Raw genomic sequence first — 17,585 nt, forward strand, 5'->3', positions numbered from 1 at the left:
ACTACCAACAATATATATATATATATATATTTTTTTTTAATTAGGGAGGGCACTAAGCAAACTAATTCTAAAAATCTTATGAAAAGATGAGCAAGCAAGAAAGTAAAGAATTCTGAAATAGAAAAATTGGGGCTAGCCCTAACAGTTATTAAACTATATTTTGTAATATCTCACTAAATAACAGCATACTCTAAGTAGCAAAAATCTCAATGAATTAACAAGACTAGCAATAGATCTAACATAACTAGCAATTTATGATAAAAGTGAAATTCAAATTATTAAGGAAGAGATGACTTCTTTAGTAAATGGGATTCAATAAATTTGGAGCCATATTTCACATCAAAATAATGGATCACTGAGATAAAGTAAAAAATAGAACCATAAAAGTACTAGGAAAAATTTGGGAGATTAAAAAGTCTTAAAAGTCAGTAAATAGAGCATAAAGATTCAGGTCAGAAAAAAACCGAATCATTTCTATTTCAAATGATAGACCTTTGTTTCTTCCCCTTGTTCCCTGTTTAATATTTTATTATCTTGATCTACTCGCTTAGATTCTTATTTTTTTCCATGTCTCTAAAATATTGCTAATTGATAAATATGGAGAAAATCAATTGAGATTATGTATAAAAATGCTTTGGGAAGTTATAGTGGATATAAAGAAATAGTGTTATTGGGGCTAGGATTGTGGCTTAGCGGTGGAGTACTCACCTGGCACGGGCGGGACCTGGGTTCGTTCCTCAGCACCACATAAAAATAAAGGCATTGTGTTGTGTCCATCTACACCTAAAAAATAGATATTTAAAAGAAAAAGAAATGGTGTTATTAATAGTTTGCTTCTGTTATTTGTTCTGTGTATCCTTTTGGAATGAAAGGACGGGTGGGTAATGACTAAGGAGGTAATTTTTCTGTCCTTTGAAAGTCTAATTTGCTTACGATTTTTTTAAAAGTTTTTAATTATTGTAATAGGACATTTTTATCCTAGAATTAGCACTTGTGAGGGAATTAGCTTAATTTAAAGGAAAAGGCTAACTTTAGTCAGTGTGTATTTTCTTAAACCTACATGAACACTAACCATACTGTTGTATTAGTTTTGTTCTTAGTTTGCTGACTTATTATGAGTATGACCATTTGCTTTTCTTTAAATATAAATTTCAGCGTTCAAGAATTCTTTGTTCGCAAATCCAATGCAAAGAAAGGCATGTTTGCCAGTACACATCTTATATTAAAAGAGCCTGTTGGTTCTAAATATGAAGCTGCAAAGAAGTGGAATTTGCCAGCAGTTACTATAGCTTGGCTTTTGGAGACTGCTAGAATGGGAAAGAGAGCAGATGAAAGCCACTTTCTGATTGAAAATTCACCTGAAGAAGGTTAATACTTTTATTCTCTCTGTATATATACATATATATGCTTTTATTTTATTCTCTGTATGTACATATATATGCACATATATGTGTTTGTACGCGTGTGTGTGTGTATATACATGTGTGTATATGTACACACATATGTGTATTTTACAGCTTGATGGTTTCTAGGATATGATTGTTCCAAAGCTGCCTTTTAGGAAGACCATTTCTACTTTTCATGTTGAAAAATGATGCAGTGAGGCAGGGGTGGGAGGACACAGCCTCTTCATGGCGGCAACCCTGGGCAAACTTCAGGAACAAATTGGCAGCTTGGGTACCTCTCAGACCCATTGTTTATTTACCCAGACATACAGGAAACTTACAACTAAGGCAAAAATGAGTTTAGGTCATATGAAAATTTCATTAAGGACTTTCTAAAAACTTGAGTACATGTAACTTGGATTTTCTTTTTATTCTACCACTCACTGGTTTGATAACTCATTGATATTCTTGGCAAGTGGGCTATTGAGACCATTTTAATATCTAACAAAATGAAATAAGAAATCTGTTTTCATTAATTATTTGTTTTCAACTAGTGTGCCTGTCTAACTCATGTGTTTTACTACATCATCTGGTTTGCTTTTTGGAAAGTAAACTACCTGAGTCTTAACATGAAAAAAAGAATCACTTCTGGTGTACCTTTTTAGAGGAAAAAGGGGGATATTGGGTAGCTCATATTTCTATCTTTTCTAGAACAAAGATTGGAAACTAAAATAACAAATGGAGAGAATCCAAATCCAGATACTCCTACACATCCTTGTACACATGTGGAAACTCACAGAAGAACAGCCATTACACCACTGGATATGAACCGCTTTCAGAGCAAAGCTTTCCGTGCTGTGATCTCACAACATGCTGGGCAGCTCTCGGCCTCACCAGCAGTAGAACAGCCACTGCAGAAGGAGCCCTCATTGCACCTGGACACACCATCAAAATTTCTGTCCAAAGACAAACTCTTCAAGCCTTCCTTTGATGTAAAGGTAAGGTGTAAAGGAAGTGGCCTCCAAGTTACCAGTATTATAGTTCGTGAAGGTCCAAATTCTATATCACCTCTGAAGTTTGCAGTAGTAAGTTCTCCAGAACATAGTATTGAATCCTAATATATACCTAGGTGGCAGGTATAGAGCCATGAGGTGAAACTAGGACATCAGGTTCAAGTCTCAGATCTCTCGCTCCAGGCAGATCATTGAGCCTATCTGAGTTTCATTTTCTCTTTTCATACAAAGAGGATAATAGCACTTGCTCTGAAAATCCACAGGTTTATTTTAAGGATCAATTGAAATAATATGATGAAATGATTTTTATAAACTACAATAATGTAAATATATGCTACTTTGTGTATTGTGCACTAGTGCACCCAAGGCTTGGATTCTCCAGATGTCTGCAGTATCACCTTTTAGCTGGTTTCTTTAGAGGAGATAAGCTAAGTCTGTTTCTTTGATCTGAACAGGGTAGTCTGGTTCTCTTTTTGAGAACTTCATTTGGAAATCAAAGGCTAATGTAACCTTTTCAAATGGTTTCTTTTTATTTTCCAAAGATAATTTTCTTCATTTTTCCTTTAGTAGTTTTGGCCTTTCAAGTGGCTGTTCAAAGTATTGCCTATGATTTCTTTTGGGGGTGGGGTGGGGGAGGTACCAGGAATTGAACCCAGGGACTCGGCACTGAGCCACATCCCCAGCCCTATTTTGTGTTTTATTTAGAAACAGGGTCTCAGTGAGTTGCTTAGTACCTTACTTTTTGCTGAGGCTGCTTTGAACTCGAAATGCTCCTGACTCAGCCCCCTGAGCCGCTGGGATTATAGGTGTGCAACATCGTGCCTGGCCTTATGGTTTTTTTATCCAGGAACTTTTGCAAAATTATTATACTCATTCATCTCTTGCTGTTTTGCTCATAAGGAATGAATAAGCTACATTTTAATAATTTTTTGCTTAGTGTTTCAAAGTAGACTTACCAGAAAATTTACAGATTGTTCATGTTTGAGAATTTATTTTTCAAACATGAACAATTAAAATTTTATGATATTCTCCAAACTAATTTATATCTTTATCTTGGATCAGTTTCAATGATCCACATGAAAAAAAAAAAAAAGTCTAACAGCAGACTTAAAATCTTAAGCTTTCATGTGAAATCTCCTCTAAAGTAATATTTTGTAAGTTGTAAATTGTGATTATACTCTTCTTGTACCTTAAGAAATGGAGGGAAATTACTGTCTCGGGAACTGTGAGGTCTAGGTCAGGTCTCTTCTTTGCCTCTTGTTGCCTTTACAGCACGTTGACCTCTTTGGGCTTCATTATTCCTGCCTGTAAAATAATGGAGTGAATCCAGGTAATCTCCACAGTCTCTCAGCTCACAGACCTTTTGAAGACTAAATGAAATAATATTAGAAGGCAAGAAAATAATCAAAATTCTCTTATAGGTTCCTTGTAGTAAAAGCTTTGTAGTTCTGAAATAGACTTAAAATGGTACAAAACACAAAAGAGTTTTCATTGTTTAGACCCATAGTTTATTTAGCAGTATTTCCTCTTTTCCTTTTTTGGTGATACATAAACTAAAGAAATGGATTACATGCATTGCTTTGCCAAACTGATGTAATACATATATTGAATTCTTGACTCAAAACACAAAAAGGGCCTATGGAATGATCACAAACAAGAAACGGACATTTATCAGTCCTCACAGACAGCAAAACAAAAGACCCACCTCTTATTTAAACTTAATTGTTGAGTTGATATACATCCAGAATACATAGTAATGTATTGCTAAATGAAATACCAGTGCTAACAATGGGGAAGTTTCCATCCACGTTCAAATACACACCCTTGACAACACCACAGAACATTCCTCATGCTCCCTTCTCACTGCCACTTCCTTGCCAGAGGTGACATTCCTGGCTTTTCACACTATAGTTGTGTTATGTTTGTTTTCACTTTTAGATAAGTGGCATGGTAGCATGTATTCTTTTCAGTCTGTTTTATTGGTTTTGTTCATCCTCCATTTAGGAGATTTGTCCATGCTGTTGGTGTAGCTGTAGTTTGTTTATTTAGTCCATTGTGTGGCCATGCACAATTTATATTTCCAGCATACTGGTAATGAAGAGTAGGTGATTACTAGGTTTTTCCGAAATAATAATTTGTAATATCTTGCAAAATGATGTTATTGTGAACATTCGTGTGTGTGTGTGTGTGTGTGTGTGTGTGTGTGTTATTTGGTATATACCTAGAAGTGAAGTTGCTGGGCTACATTTCAGTTTCAGTAGAAAATGACAAACTGCCAAAGTGATTTTTACCAGATAATCCTTTCACCAATGGAGTATTGCCAGTATTCAGTATAGCTCATTCTTGCAAAAACCTAATATCATCAATTGTTTTGTTTTCCAGTTTTTTACTTGGAAATAATTTCTAATTTTATAGAAGTTAAAATAGCACAAAAAGTACATGTACTCTACTAACATGTAGTATTTTGAATGTATATAAAGTCTTTTAATTTTCAGATGAAAGGACTTACTTTGCTTGATCTTTTTTTGGGGGGAGGGGGTGGTATTGGGGATTGAACTAAGGGATACTTTATCACTGAGCTATGTCCCTAGCCCTTTTATATTTTTCTTTTGAGACAAGCTCTAAGTTGCTGAGGCTTTCCTTGAACTTGCGATCCTCTTGCCTTAGCCTCCCTAGTCACTGGGGTTACAGGCTTGTGCCACTGTCCCCTACTTAATTGCTAGTTCTTTTACATTGTGTTCAGAGTATTGTTTGTAATATTTTATTTCACAGAACTTACTCTGGTATTTGTGCTCTGGTGTTTGATAGATTTTTGAGAAGATGGTACATTCTCTATGTAAGGATACAGTGTTTGATACATATCATATATATCCAGAGATCTAAATTATTGATTATATTGTTTAAATCTTTTATTTCCTTTCCTGTTTGTTCATTTCATACACAGAAATGTTTTCAAGTTTCTTATATTTTTATTTCTTTTGGAATCTCATCTGGTTTTTGTTGAATTTTTTTATTTAAAAAAAATATTTATTTTTTAGAAGTAGTTGGACACAATACCTTTATTTTGTTTTTGTTTTTATGTGGTGCTGAGGATTGACCCAGGGCCTCGCATGTGCTAGACGAGAACTCTACCATTGAGCCACAATCCTAGCCCCTGGTTTTGTTTTAAATAAATAGTTGCTATATTTTTTGATACATAGAATTCATAAATTATGTTAGTTGGAATGTGGAATGTGGCTTTCAATATTGTAGAAATCAACTTTGATATTAGGATTTCATTCCCTGTTCCCTTTTTACATTTGCCTCATAAATAAATATGTATTTTTTAATTTTTAGCCTTTTTGGATTGCTTGCATTTTAAGTATATCTTCTCTGACTTAGTTGGGTTTTGCTTTATGGGCCAATTTAAAAATCTTCTAATTAGGTAAGTTAAGCCTATTCATGTTCAAGATGACTTACTTGATCTTAGTTGTCATAGTTTGATGTAATTTATGATTATGCATACATATTATGTGTCTTTGCTTCGCATGACCTCTCTATTTTTCCTTTTGGTATTTAGGGTAGATTTTTTTCTTCTTCTCCTGGTTATTTTTATATTAATACCTTATAAAGTACCCTTAAATCACCCTTTTTTTTTTTTTTTTTTTTTAAAGAGAGAGTGAGAGAGAGAATTTTAATATTTATTTTTTAGTTTTCGGCGGACACAACATCTTTGTTTTGTATGTGGTGCTGAGGATCGAACCCGGGCCGCACGCATGCCAGGCGAGCGCGCTACCGCTTGAGCCACATCCCCAGCCCCACCCTTTTCTTTTATTATTTGTCAGTTTTTTGGGGGATGAGTACTGGGGATTGAATTTGGGCACTCAACCACTAAGCCACATCCCCAGCCCTATTTTGTAATTTATTTAGAGACAGGATCTCATTGAGTTGCTTACTGCCTCACTCTTTTACTGAGGCTGGCTTTAAACTCACTATCCTTCTGCCTCAGCCTCCCAAGCTACTGGGATCATAGGCGTGCGCTGTCTTATTTGTCAGTTTTCAATTGTATCTTGACTCCCACTTGTTGCCTCTATAGCAGTGATCTTACTCTTCTTTTCCCCTAGCTCTATTCTACTATTTTTTGTTGCATTTTTCTACTCTGTCAGAAAATAAAGGGTTTATGTGTTCTTCAACCCATGGACCTCATGGTTGTTGGGTCTTAATTCTACATTCAAATATATGAAATGCTTACTGTCCTTTATGAAGTCTTCCATCATCTTTTGGTAGAATGAAGTTCATTCTCTAGTAGATCTCTCAAGATTGGCACATGTGCATAATATTCCTTATGTTTGGCATGTTCACAGGTTCTGCTATGGCCTTAATTCTTCAACAGATTGCTTTCTTGGATGTACCATTCTTGGTTTGCAACTTTTTCTGGAGTTTCCTGTACATGTTTCTCTACTACTGTCTTGCTTTGTATGTGTCAACAAAATCCATTTTGAAAAAACTACGTATCATGTCTTTAGAGATATTAGACAAATTTTTCAGAACCTGTTTTGTGTCACTTATAATAGTGACTACGTATCTTTTTGCCTAGAAGCCATATGAATTTTCTTTTATCTTCAAAGTCTATTGGTTTACAAGAATATGTCTCCATATTAATTAACTTCAATCAGTTCTTCCCAGGATGTGATAGGTTTTCAAATGTTTAGAATTTGGTTCCTTCAAATTTTTGGTCTGAGAGTTTAGAAGAATGGAGCTACCTATCAACTGAGTGATTAAAACAGGTTGAAACGTATCTAAACATTCTGAGTTCACATTTAGACATTCGAAATTTGAGATACTTGTAGATATCCAAGAACAGTTTTCAGGGCAATTCCATATAGAGCCTGAGGTTGGTCTGGACTTGATAGAAATTTGGGAAGATGAATTCATAGATAATATTTCAAACCCTATGAAAATAGTATATGCCTAGAGAAACATATACATATACTAGGAGAAGACAAAGAAAGAAAGAACACCTCAAAGTGTTCAACTTAGAAGAGAAACCAGCAAAGAAGGCTGAGAAGGCACACAGCGGGCAGGGATTGGTGGGGAATCAATAAAGAAAAGTATTTCAGAGAAGAATAGAGTACTAACTATATCTGATGCTACTGAGAGAATAAGAAAGGTAAGAACAGAAAGTTTATCACTGGATTTTTGCATTATGAAGGTCAATGATGAGCTCAACAGTAAAGATTTTAGTGGTATGGTAGATAGGTATGAAATCTCTCATGGGTTTCTAAGAACTGGAGACATTGAAGTGGGATGTAATATAATGTGCCGGTAGTCCCACCCACTCTGGAGGCTTGGTTGGGAGGATCGCTGGAGCCTAGGAGTTCCAAGACCAGCCTGAGCAATATGATTGGGAGATCTGTCTCCAAAGAAAAAAAATGGAGTTATGGACTATAAATTGTGCCATTAAGGAGTCTTCGTTGTAAGGGAGGCCAGGAAATGAGGTTATATTTACTAGGGCAAAGAACTGCCCAAAGACTGTTTTGTGTTTAATATAGAAGAAACTTACGTATGCCAGTGTGACTGATCTAGTAGAGAGCCAGGTGATAGTGCAAATGAGAGAAGGTGGAATTGGAGCCACATCCTTGAGTTGGTGAGAGGGGTCAAAATCCGGTGCTTTGGTCAAGGAAAATACCAGGAGGGCAGTAGTGTTGGTGGCATAGGTACTAAAGCCAGGTATTTATGGTATGGGAGCCTCTAATTTCTTTTATGTATAAAGAGTCCTCTAAAATTTCCTGAAGAAATTTTTATAATTACCATCTAGAAAGATTTATCATTGTTTTTGGAACATAGATTAAATATTTTAAACCTATATAGAAATAATGTAGATCCTATTAAAAACATAGGCAGAAATAGTGTAAAAAAATCTGAAAGGAATAATTGAGGGTAGCCATTGGTCCTGCTGGTTATTAACCTATAAAATTGTAGTAACTAAAGCAGCATGTTATTGTCACATGAATACTCAAACAAATGTACAAGATTATGCCCCGTTGATTAGAAAATTTATTATGTGATAAAGATGGTGCTCAAATCAGACAGAGAGCAGCCATCTGAAAACACAATTGAGATTAAAGCCCAGACTTTATATCAGAATAAATTTTAGATGGTCAGATATTTAAATGCAAGAAATGAAGCCATAAAAATTCTAAAATGAGGGCTGGGGTTGTGGCCCAGTGGTAGAGTGCTTGCCTAGCATGTGTGAGGCACTGGGTTCAATCCTAAGCACCACATAAAAAAGTAAATAAAAGGCATTGTGTCCGACTACAACTAAAATAATAATAATTCTAAAATGAACCATGAGTTAGTTTTTTAAAAATAATTAACATATGCCCCAAATTCACATGAATTTGACAGCATTAAAAAATTTTGCAAATGGCAAAATTTGATAAATGATGAGTTGGGACTGAATATGTGGGAAGTATATCACAGTAGATATATACACTTATAAATGAACATGAAGGAATGTGACTATGTATTCATATATGTGAATATTAAAAAGACTAACAACCCAATAGAAAAATGGGCTAAGATGGGGCACATAGTTCTCACAAAAAATTAAATTATGCATGCATAAATATATTTAACCTTAGTAAGTATAAAGAGTGAAAATTAAAGCGTACAGATAAAATTATGTAACCTATTAAACTGGACAAAAAAAGAAAAATCTAAGCCAAGTGTGGGTGGCATGTGCTTGTAGACCCAGCTACATGTAAGGCTGAAGCAGGAGGATCTCATGAGTCCAGGAGTTTGAGGTCAGACCGGGCCACACAGTAAGACCGCATCTTACTGAAAAAAGAGAAAAATGTGATTATGTTCTGTACTGTCAGGCATGTTTGGAAACATTCTCACACTTTGCTCATGAGAATGTCAGTGTTGGTGAATTCATTTTACTTGAAAAAGTCCCTTTTTTCTTTGTTTTTCTTTTTATCATTCTGTCCTCCTTTTTCTCTTTGTCTTTGCTCTTTCTTCCTTTCTCTCTTCTTCTCTTCTTCTTCTTTCCTTTTTCTGTATATATGTAGGATGCACTTGCAGCCTTGGAAACTCCAGGAGGTCCCAGCCAACAGAAAAGGAAACTGAGTACACCACTCTCAGAAGTCATTGTCAGAAACTTGAAACTCGCTTTGGCAAATAGTTCTCGCAATTCAGTTGCTCTTTCTGCCAGCCCTCAACTGAAGGATGCCCAATCAAAGAAGGTAGACTTAGTTTTCTTATCAACTAGAAGTTTTTAACTAAAATGTTTAGAATAATAGTGGCTGATATTTTCTTTTATCTTTTACATATAGGAAGACACTCCAAAACCCCTTCACAAAGTTGTGGTGTATGTTAGTAAAAAGCTCAATAAGAAGCAGAATGAACTAAATGGAATTGCCGCCTCCCTAGGAGCAGATTACAGGTAGTTGCCCATCTTTGTTTTTGGTGATGACATGGACTGTGTTTATGAGGGATTCTAAAAGTTATCATGATTATTTACAAGAAAATGGTTATTTCACCTTTCAGTCACATTTACAAAATGACTTTTAAATTTCCACATCTTTTGAAAATATCATCTCACATATCAATTCATTCTTCCATGTATATATATTTTTAAATTTTGATTTGTTATATATGACAACAGGATGCATCATGATTCATATTATACATAGATATACATATAGAGCACAATTTCTCATATCTCTGGTTGTACACAAAGTAGAGTCACATCCTTCAGGTCTTCATACATGTACTTAGGGTAATGATATGAACTCCAGATAGGGCAAAGGGGGAAAGGGAGGGAGGGCAAGGGAGGGGTATAGGGGTAGAAAAAACGATAGCATCCATGTATATTTTTTAGAGATATAAGACAAATTTTTCAGAACCTGTTTTGTTTCACTTATAATAGTAATAGAAACTTGGGATACATGAATGATCAGTACAGTTTAAAAGAATTCCTACTTTCAAGCCAAGCTTCGTAGCGCACACCTGTAATCCTAGCAGCTCCAGAGGATGAGGCAATAGGATTGCAAGTTTAAAGCCGGCCTCAGCAACTGGGCGCTCAGCAACTCAGTGAGACCCTGACTCTAAATAAAATACAAAATAGGGTTAGGGTGGCTCAGTGGTCAAGAGTCCCTGAGTTCAATCCCTGGTACCCTCCCCCCTTTGTATCTTTTTTTCCTTCTTAAGAGATAGGTTCTTGGGCTGGCATGTCCCTCAGTTGTGGAGTGCTTGCCCACCATGGAGGAGGCCTGGGTTCAAACTCAGCAATGCAAAAAACAAAGAGAGAGAGAGAGAGACTTATTATGTTGTCCTGGCTTGCCTCAAACTCTGGGCTCAAGTGATCCTCCTGTGTCAGTCACCCCGGTAGCTGGAGCTGAGGTCTGGTTAATTGATGTCATTTTTAGGAATTTGGAGACTAAGCTGTCAGATGTGCCTTCAACCTAAAAGTCTTAAGCTAGAGACAGGTCCCAAGTACAAATAACCTGAGTGTCAGGGACTAAGAGACTCTTAACTCTCCCAGCTACTGTTGTGCTGGCTTTGTTGATCATTTGTGTTCATCCACTCATGGGTAGTGGTTGGTTTTATAAATGACAAATAATTTGAGGAATATGATTATTAGTTTTATCTTCTTCTTTTAATTAGTTTCCCATTTGATAAAGAATTAAGTCCGGAGAATATAAAAATAAAATTTACCTGTAATAGGGGGCTGGGGTTGTAGCTCAATGGTAGAGCACTTGCCTAGTACGTGTGAGGCACTGAGTTCAATTCTCAGCACCACATAAAAATAAATAAATAAATAAAAGTATTGTGTCCACCTACAACTAAAAAAATTTTTTTTAAATTTATCTGTAATAGTTATAAGCTTCTTAGTATTTAATACATCTTGTGAAATAGTAGAACTTTCTTGTTTATTATAAGATTTGAAATGTTAGTCCCTCTCAGTATTAAAAAAAAAATGATAAAATTTATTGCTGAAATTCCTAAACAGAATTTAACTGTTCAGTTGTATTAATTTTAGTTAAAACTGCAGAAAATAACTTATTTATATAGAGAACATAACTTTTTATATATAAAACATTCTAGATTTCATCTAATTATAAACAACCAATTTTGCCTATATGATTTTGTGGAGACATTACAAATCATACAGAATATGGAATAATTGTGTACGCAACTGTTCATCGGAATTCTAGTATCCCTGGCACCCTGTTCCTTACCCCGGATAAAATACTAGCACCCTCCAGCATATGAATATGTTATTGTAACAACCAAAGTTTTTCTTCATACCTCTTAAAGTAGCACCTGCTGACAGGTCCCAAGTACAAATAGCATGAGTGTCAGTGGAAATACTGGTCTAGACCAAGGGTCAGTGACCCATCATCTGGATTTTTGTAGTAAAGCTTCATTGAAGCATAGCAATGCCTGTTCATTTGTAAGTGGTCATTGACTGCTTTCAAATAACAAGGCAAGAGTTGAGTAGTTGCAAAAGACATTTGCCTGTAGAGCGTAAAGTGTTTACCATCTGGCCTGTTTAAAAAAAAAAAAAAAAATGATAGGAACTATCTATAGCTACTTGTTCTTTCTTAAAAGGCCTCTGAGGACTAAAACTCATAGTTTCTGTACTATCACAGTGGAGTTGAATGGTAAACCCAAGATGATTGATTCTGTTTTTTCTGAATTATCTTGATAGTTTATTTAAATATTTTTGTTTTACTGTTTCTCCCTCTGCTGACATACTAGTGATTAAATAGTGGTCCTTATCCATGCTAGGCAAGCATTATACCACTAAGCTACACCCCCCCCCCAACCCTTTTTAAAATTTTATTTTGAGACACAATTTGCTAAATTTCCAGGCCAGCCTCCAGCTTGTGATCCTTTTGCCTCAGCCTCCCAAGTAGCTGAGATTACAATTGTATGCCATTATGCCCAGCTAAATATTTTTAAATATATAATTAATTACCACTACAGCAGAATTAGAGGTTGTTGCTAGGAGCACTTACAATTGAATTAGGGAAGATGTGTGTCTGTGATCAGTAGGAAAGAGAGATGCTTATCATTTAGAGAGAAATATTACTTAATTTGCTTAACTTGGCTATTTTAAAAGATTCAGAGATTTCTTATTTAGGAAATGGAAAATATCAAGCGTCCATGAAAAAGATTTATTTTGGTGATTGTATTTAGAAACCCAATTTGTATTTTCTTCTCTTTGGTTTTTACTTAAGCTTTTGAAAGATGACTGTTTTGTAGATTTTCCCAGATTAGGAGAATCAGGAGATTTTAGTGTGGCACAAGAGTTAAGAGCAAGGATTTTGAAGTCAAACCTGACTCTACCACTTATTGAATATTCTTGGACAAGTTATTTTACTGTGTTCCTCCAATGTTTTAGGATTTTTGAGAAGTAGGAAAAGTACGTCATCTGTTGTGAGGCATAAAGCAAATGCACAGTGAAGAGTGAAGTCTAACAACTGGAAGACAGACTTGGATGTTTTGCAACATTTTATGAATTTGAAAATACCTTTATGGCTACTATAAAGTGATACATATTATGACAACAAAATTGAAACAATTAGAAAAGTATAGACTAATATATTTTATTTCTAGTACTAGGGATTGAACTTGAGGCACTTTACCACTGTGCTATATCCCTAGTCCTCATTTTTTATTTTGAGGTGGGTCTCCCTAAGTTGTTAAGGCTGCCCTCAAACTTGGGATCTTCCTGCCTCAACCTCCTGTGTTGCTGGGGTTATAGGTGTGTACCACCACACCCAGCATACAGTAATATTTTAAAGGATGTTCTTCTAAACATCTCTCCATATTTATATAGCTAGAGATACATAAAATTTGTTAAAAATTAAAGTTTTAATGTTCTTGCTTACTCTAGTTCTGAAAATTTTCTGCTGGTTAGAATATTCTGTTCATAGTGAATAATGATCACCTTGAACTGATGGGATATTTCTTTTAGTTATTTGCTTTGTTGCATTTGATTGTTTCAGGTGGAGTTTTGATGACACGGTAACTCATTTCATCTATCAAGGCCGACCAAATGACAGTAATCGAGAGTATAAGTCTATAAAAGAAAGAGGAATACACATTGTTTCTGAGCACTGGCTTTTAGAAGTAAGCAATGCTTTACTGTATCCCTTCTCTGTTAATTGAAAATGTTTATAGCCTGGCACTGTGGCTCATGCCTATAATCCCAGCAATTTGGAAGTTTAGGGCAGGAGGATTGCAAGTTCTAGGGAAGTCTGAGCAACTTAGCAAGACTCTGTCTCATAATAAAAAGTGCTGAGGATATAGCTCCTGGTAAAGCATCTGTGGGTTCAATAACTACTCCCCCCCCCCAAAAAAAATGTATTTACAAACATTTCAGAGCACAAAACAGTTTCCATGTCTGTAAACAAGTTTGGTGATCTTGGTAAGCTGTGTGTGGCAGCATGTCATGGCAATAGCATGTGTTAGAACAGAACCACTCACCTCATAGCCAGAAAGTGAAAGAGAAGCCAGGCACAGAGGTCCAGACCTGTAATTCCAGCGGTTCGAGAGGCTGAGACAGGAGGATGGCGAGTTCAAAGCCAGCCTCAGCAAAAATGAGGGGCTAAGCAACTCAAGTGAGACCCGGTCTCTAAATAAAATACAAAATAGGGCTGGGGATGTGGCTCAGTGGTTGAGTGTCCCTGAGTTCAATCCCCAGTAGCCAAAAAAAGAGAAAGTAAAAGAAAAAGGAAGGAGTTGGAGTCCCACTCTCCCTTTTGAGGGCATACCCCTTACTCCCTACCAAAGACCTCCCATTAGGCCCCAGCTCTTAAAGTTTTCATCACTTCTCAATAGAGCTAAGCTGGGGGCCAAGCCTCTTAACACACCCACCTTTTGGGGACACTGAAGTCCAGACCACAATACATGTTTCATCTCTTTGGCATCAAAAACTTTTTTATTTTTATTTGATTTTTATTGCCTTATTATTTAACAAATCTTCGATGGGTACTCTTTTTATTCTGATTCTTTTCACTAGTTAAAAACAGTATGAATAAGTTGGACCTGGTGGTACACACATGTAATCTCAGCTACCTGGGAGGCTGAGGCAGGAGGTTCACAGATTCTAGGCAAGCCTGGGCAACTTAGGAGTCCCCATCTCAAAAGATCAAAGGGGTTGGGGTATAACTCAGTGGTGGAGCACTTACCTCCATGTGCAAGGCAAGGGTAGAACAGAATCACTTTGCATGGATTCTGTTCCTAGGATTGCCCCCACTCCAATTGTGTATATATGTGTGTGTGTGTGTGTGTGCACACACATGCGCACACGTGGGTGAATGAAAATTTTATAATAATTTGAGAGCAGCTAATTTAACAGTAATACAATTTAGAACCCTCTTTCCTTTCCTTTCTTTGTATTCCCTGAAGTAATTGATACCTCAGCAAAAGCACAGAAATAGAATTAGATTTTATACTTTAGTGGCCATGACATTTAAAAAGGACAGTTTGGCTGGGGATAGCTCAGTTGGTAGAAGGTTTGCCTCACACACACAGGGCCCTGGGTTCAATTCCCAGCACCAATAAAAAGGACAATTTTTCTTTTTCACTGTAAACTCTCCCTCCCACCCCTTCTTAAGGGGCACTTAACCACTGAGCTACATCCCCAGTCCTTTTTATTTTTTTTATTTTGAAACAGGGTCTTACTAAGTTGCTGAGGCTGGCCTTGAACTTGTGATCCTCCTGCCTCAACCTCCTAAATTGCTGAGATTACAGGCATGTACCACCGTGCCCAGCCATAAACTGCTTTCTTTTTAACTGTAATATTGTGAACTTTTACCATCTTACCACAGGCTGTATTGGTTGTTCTTTTCCTCCTTAACATCTTTCAGTCAATTCTGTTTCAAAACACTATTGTATTGCAGTGTGCCCAGGAATATAAGCGTCTTCCTGAATCTCTTTATCCACATACTTATAATCCCAAAATGAGCCTTGATATCAGTACCGTGCAAGATGGCAGACTCTGTAACAGCCGAGTGCCCTCAACTGTCTCTGCAGCAGAGGATGAAGAGGTAGGCAATGTGCACAGTACATCCCACCCCAAGCTGTATATGTAATCATGGATTGCTGTGGAACCTTATCCAGTGGCTTCATTTGAGCAATTATAATTTCTCTCTTTGAACAGCCAGATCATTTGCCTGTAGAAGAAAATGGTACAGAAAACATGACCACCAGTAATAAAGAATCAGCACTGTCAGATGGAAATGAAAAGAATGATTCTAAAGGAGGTAAAGCTTTTTAAATTACAAAAAGGAAAGGTTAAAAATACATATGTTTGACACAGTTGTTTTCTGTTACTGAATACTGGCAAAGCATGTGTGTGTGTGTGTGTGTGTGTGTGTGTATTTGAAGATTAAGTCAAGATTCTGTGCCACTTGATGAAGTTTAAGCAATTTAAGAGTGAGACTTGTGGAATGGAACCAGGTATTTTACAGAGTCAGTGTGATATAATTGTTCCATTAAAGATAGAAAGAGTTGTTTGTTTTCCTTTCTTGTCCTAGGGATTGAACACAGGGATACTACCACTGAACTACATCCCCAGCCCTTCTTGTTTTTCAGTTGGAGACAGGGTCTCACTAAGTTGCTGAGGCTGGCCTTAAACTTGGAATCCTCTTATCTCAGCCTCCACAGTTACTGGGATTACAGGCAATTGATGATTTTTTAAAAATTTGTGCTTTATCAGAAGCAGTGTCATATGCGTGTAATCCCAGTGACTCAGGAGACTGAGGCAGGAGGATCACAAATTTGAGGCTAGCTTCAACAATTTAGCAAGGCCCTAAGCAACTTAGACCTTGTCTTTAAAAAATAAAAAGTAGCGGGAATATAGCTCAGTGGTAAAGCATCTCAAGTTCAGTCCCCAGTAACCCCCTCAAAATGCTCTTTGGTTCAAGTTTTTTCAGTGATTTCCGAACAGTTTTATTACATGTACAGTATACTTGACGTATGATTTTAAAGGTCTGGAAGAGTTTATCCTGCCCTTGTTTCCCTTTGTTACCAGTTTTGGTCTCTTTGTTTTTTGGTACTGGGATTTAAACTCACTCAAACACTGAGCCATATCCCCAGCCCTAGTTTGTATTTTATTTAGAGACAGGGTTTCACTGAGTTGCTTAGCCCCTCGCCATTACTGAGGTTGGCTTTGAACTCGAGATCTTCCTATCTCAGCCTCTTGAGCCACTGCAGTTGTAGGCATGTGCCCCGTGCACGGCTTGGTACTAGTTTCTTATGTATTCTTCTGGTGCTGTTTTCTGCATGCGTATACAATTTTATATATATACATACATACATACATATTTATATGTATGTGTGTGTGTGTGTGTTTTCTTGCTCTCACTTTTTAAAATGCATAAGTTTGGACTATTCCACATGCTTTTCTTTTTGTTTAATGGTTCACCTTAGGGCCTTGTTATCTTAGTACAGGTATATCTTGGAGATATTGCAGGCTTGGCTCCAGACTCCTGCAATAACCAAATGTTACAATAAAGTGAGCCAAATGGACTTTTTTGTTTCTCAGTGCTTATGAAAGTTATGTTTACATTATATTGAAATCTGTAAACTGCAAAAGCATTATGTCTTTTAAAAAACAATGTGTTGGGGCTGGGGCCGTAGCTCAGCGGCAGAGCACTTGCCTAGCATGTGTGAGGCACTAGGTTTGATCCTCAGCACCACATAAAAATAAGCAAATAAAATTAAAGGCATTCTGTCCATCCACAACTGCAAAAAATTTAAAAAATAAAACAGTGTGTACTCTATAATTTAAAAATACATTATTGCAAAAAATGCTACTGATCATCTGAATCTTTGGCAAGATATAATCTTATTGAGAGAAGGTCTTCCCTCTGATGATGGCTGCTGACTGCTCTGGATGGTGGTTGCTAAAGCTCTGGTTGGCTCTGGCAATCTCTTAAAATAACACAGCAGTGAAGTTTGCCATAATGATTTTTTTGTTTGTTTTTGTTTTTTGTTTTGTTTCATGAAATAGTTCTCTGTAACATGATGCTTTTGATTCCTTTTTACCCAGAGTAGAACTTCTTCAGAACTGGAGCCAGTCTTCCCAGTGTTCACATCACCAGAGTAGATTTCATCTCAGGAATCTACTTCTTTGATCATTCATGAGAAGCAACTCCTCATCCATTAAAGTTTTATAATAAGATCA

The 17,585-nt window shown here is 36.5% G+C and overlaps 1 protein-coding gene across 3 annotated transcripts in view; it reads left to right on the forward strand.

Moving 5' to 3' along the window:
* The window catches only part of Topbp1 (DNA topoisomerase II binding protein 1), a 55,605-nt gene that overhangs the window by 25,523 nt on the left and 12,497 nt on the right, over positions 1-17,585 (forward strand). For all 3 annotated transcript variants that reach the window (XM_015487045.2, XM_048794317.1, XM_015487044.2), the window contains 7 exons: positions 1,156-1,367; positions 2,097-2,383; positions 9,451-9,624; positions 9,715-9,824; positions 13,399-13,522; positions 15,298-15,444; positions 15,558-15,660. In XM_015487045.2, coding sequence (XP_015342531.1) covers positions 1,156-1,367; positions 2,097-2,383; positions 9,451-9,624; positions 9,715-9,824; positions 13,399-13,522; positions 15,298-15,444; positions 15,558-15,660 — 1,157 coding nt within the window. The remainder of the gene's footprint in view (positions 1-1,155; positions 1,368-2,096; positions 2,384-9,450; positions 9,625-9,714; positions 9,825-13,398; positions 13,523-15,297; positions 15,445-15,557; positions 15,661-17,585) is intronic.

This window comes from Marmota marmota, unplaced genomic scaffold, assembly GCF_001458135.2.
Source record: "Marmota marmota marmota unplaced genomic scaffold, marMar, whole genome shotgun sequence".
In the NCBI taxonomy this organism is placed as follows: domain Eukaryota; kingdom Metazoa; phylum Chordata; class Mammalia; order Rodentia; family Sciuridae; genus Marmota; species Marmota marmota.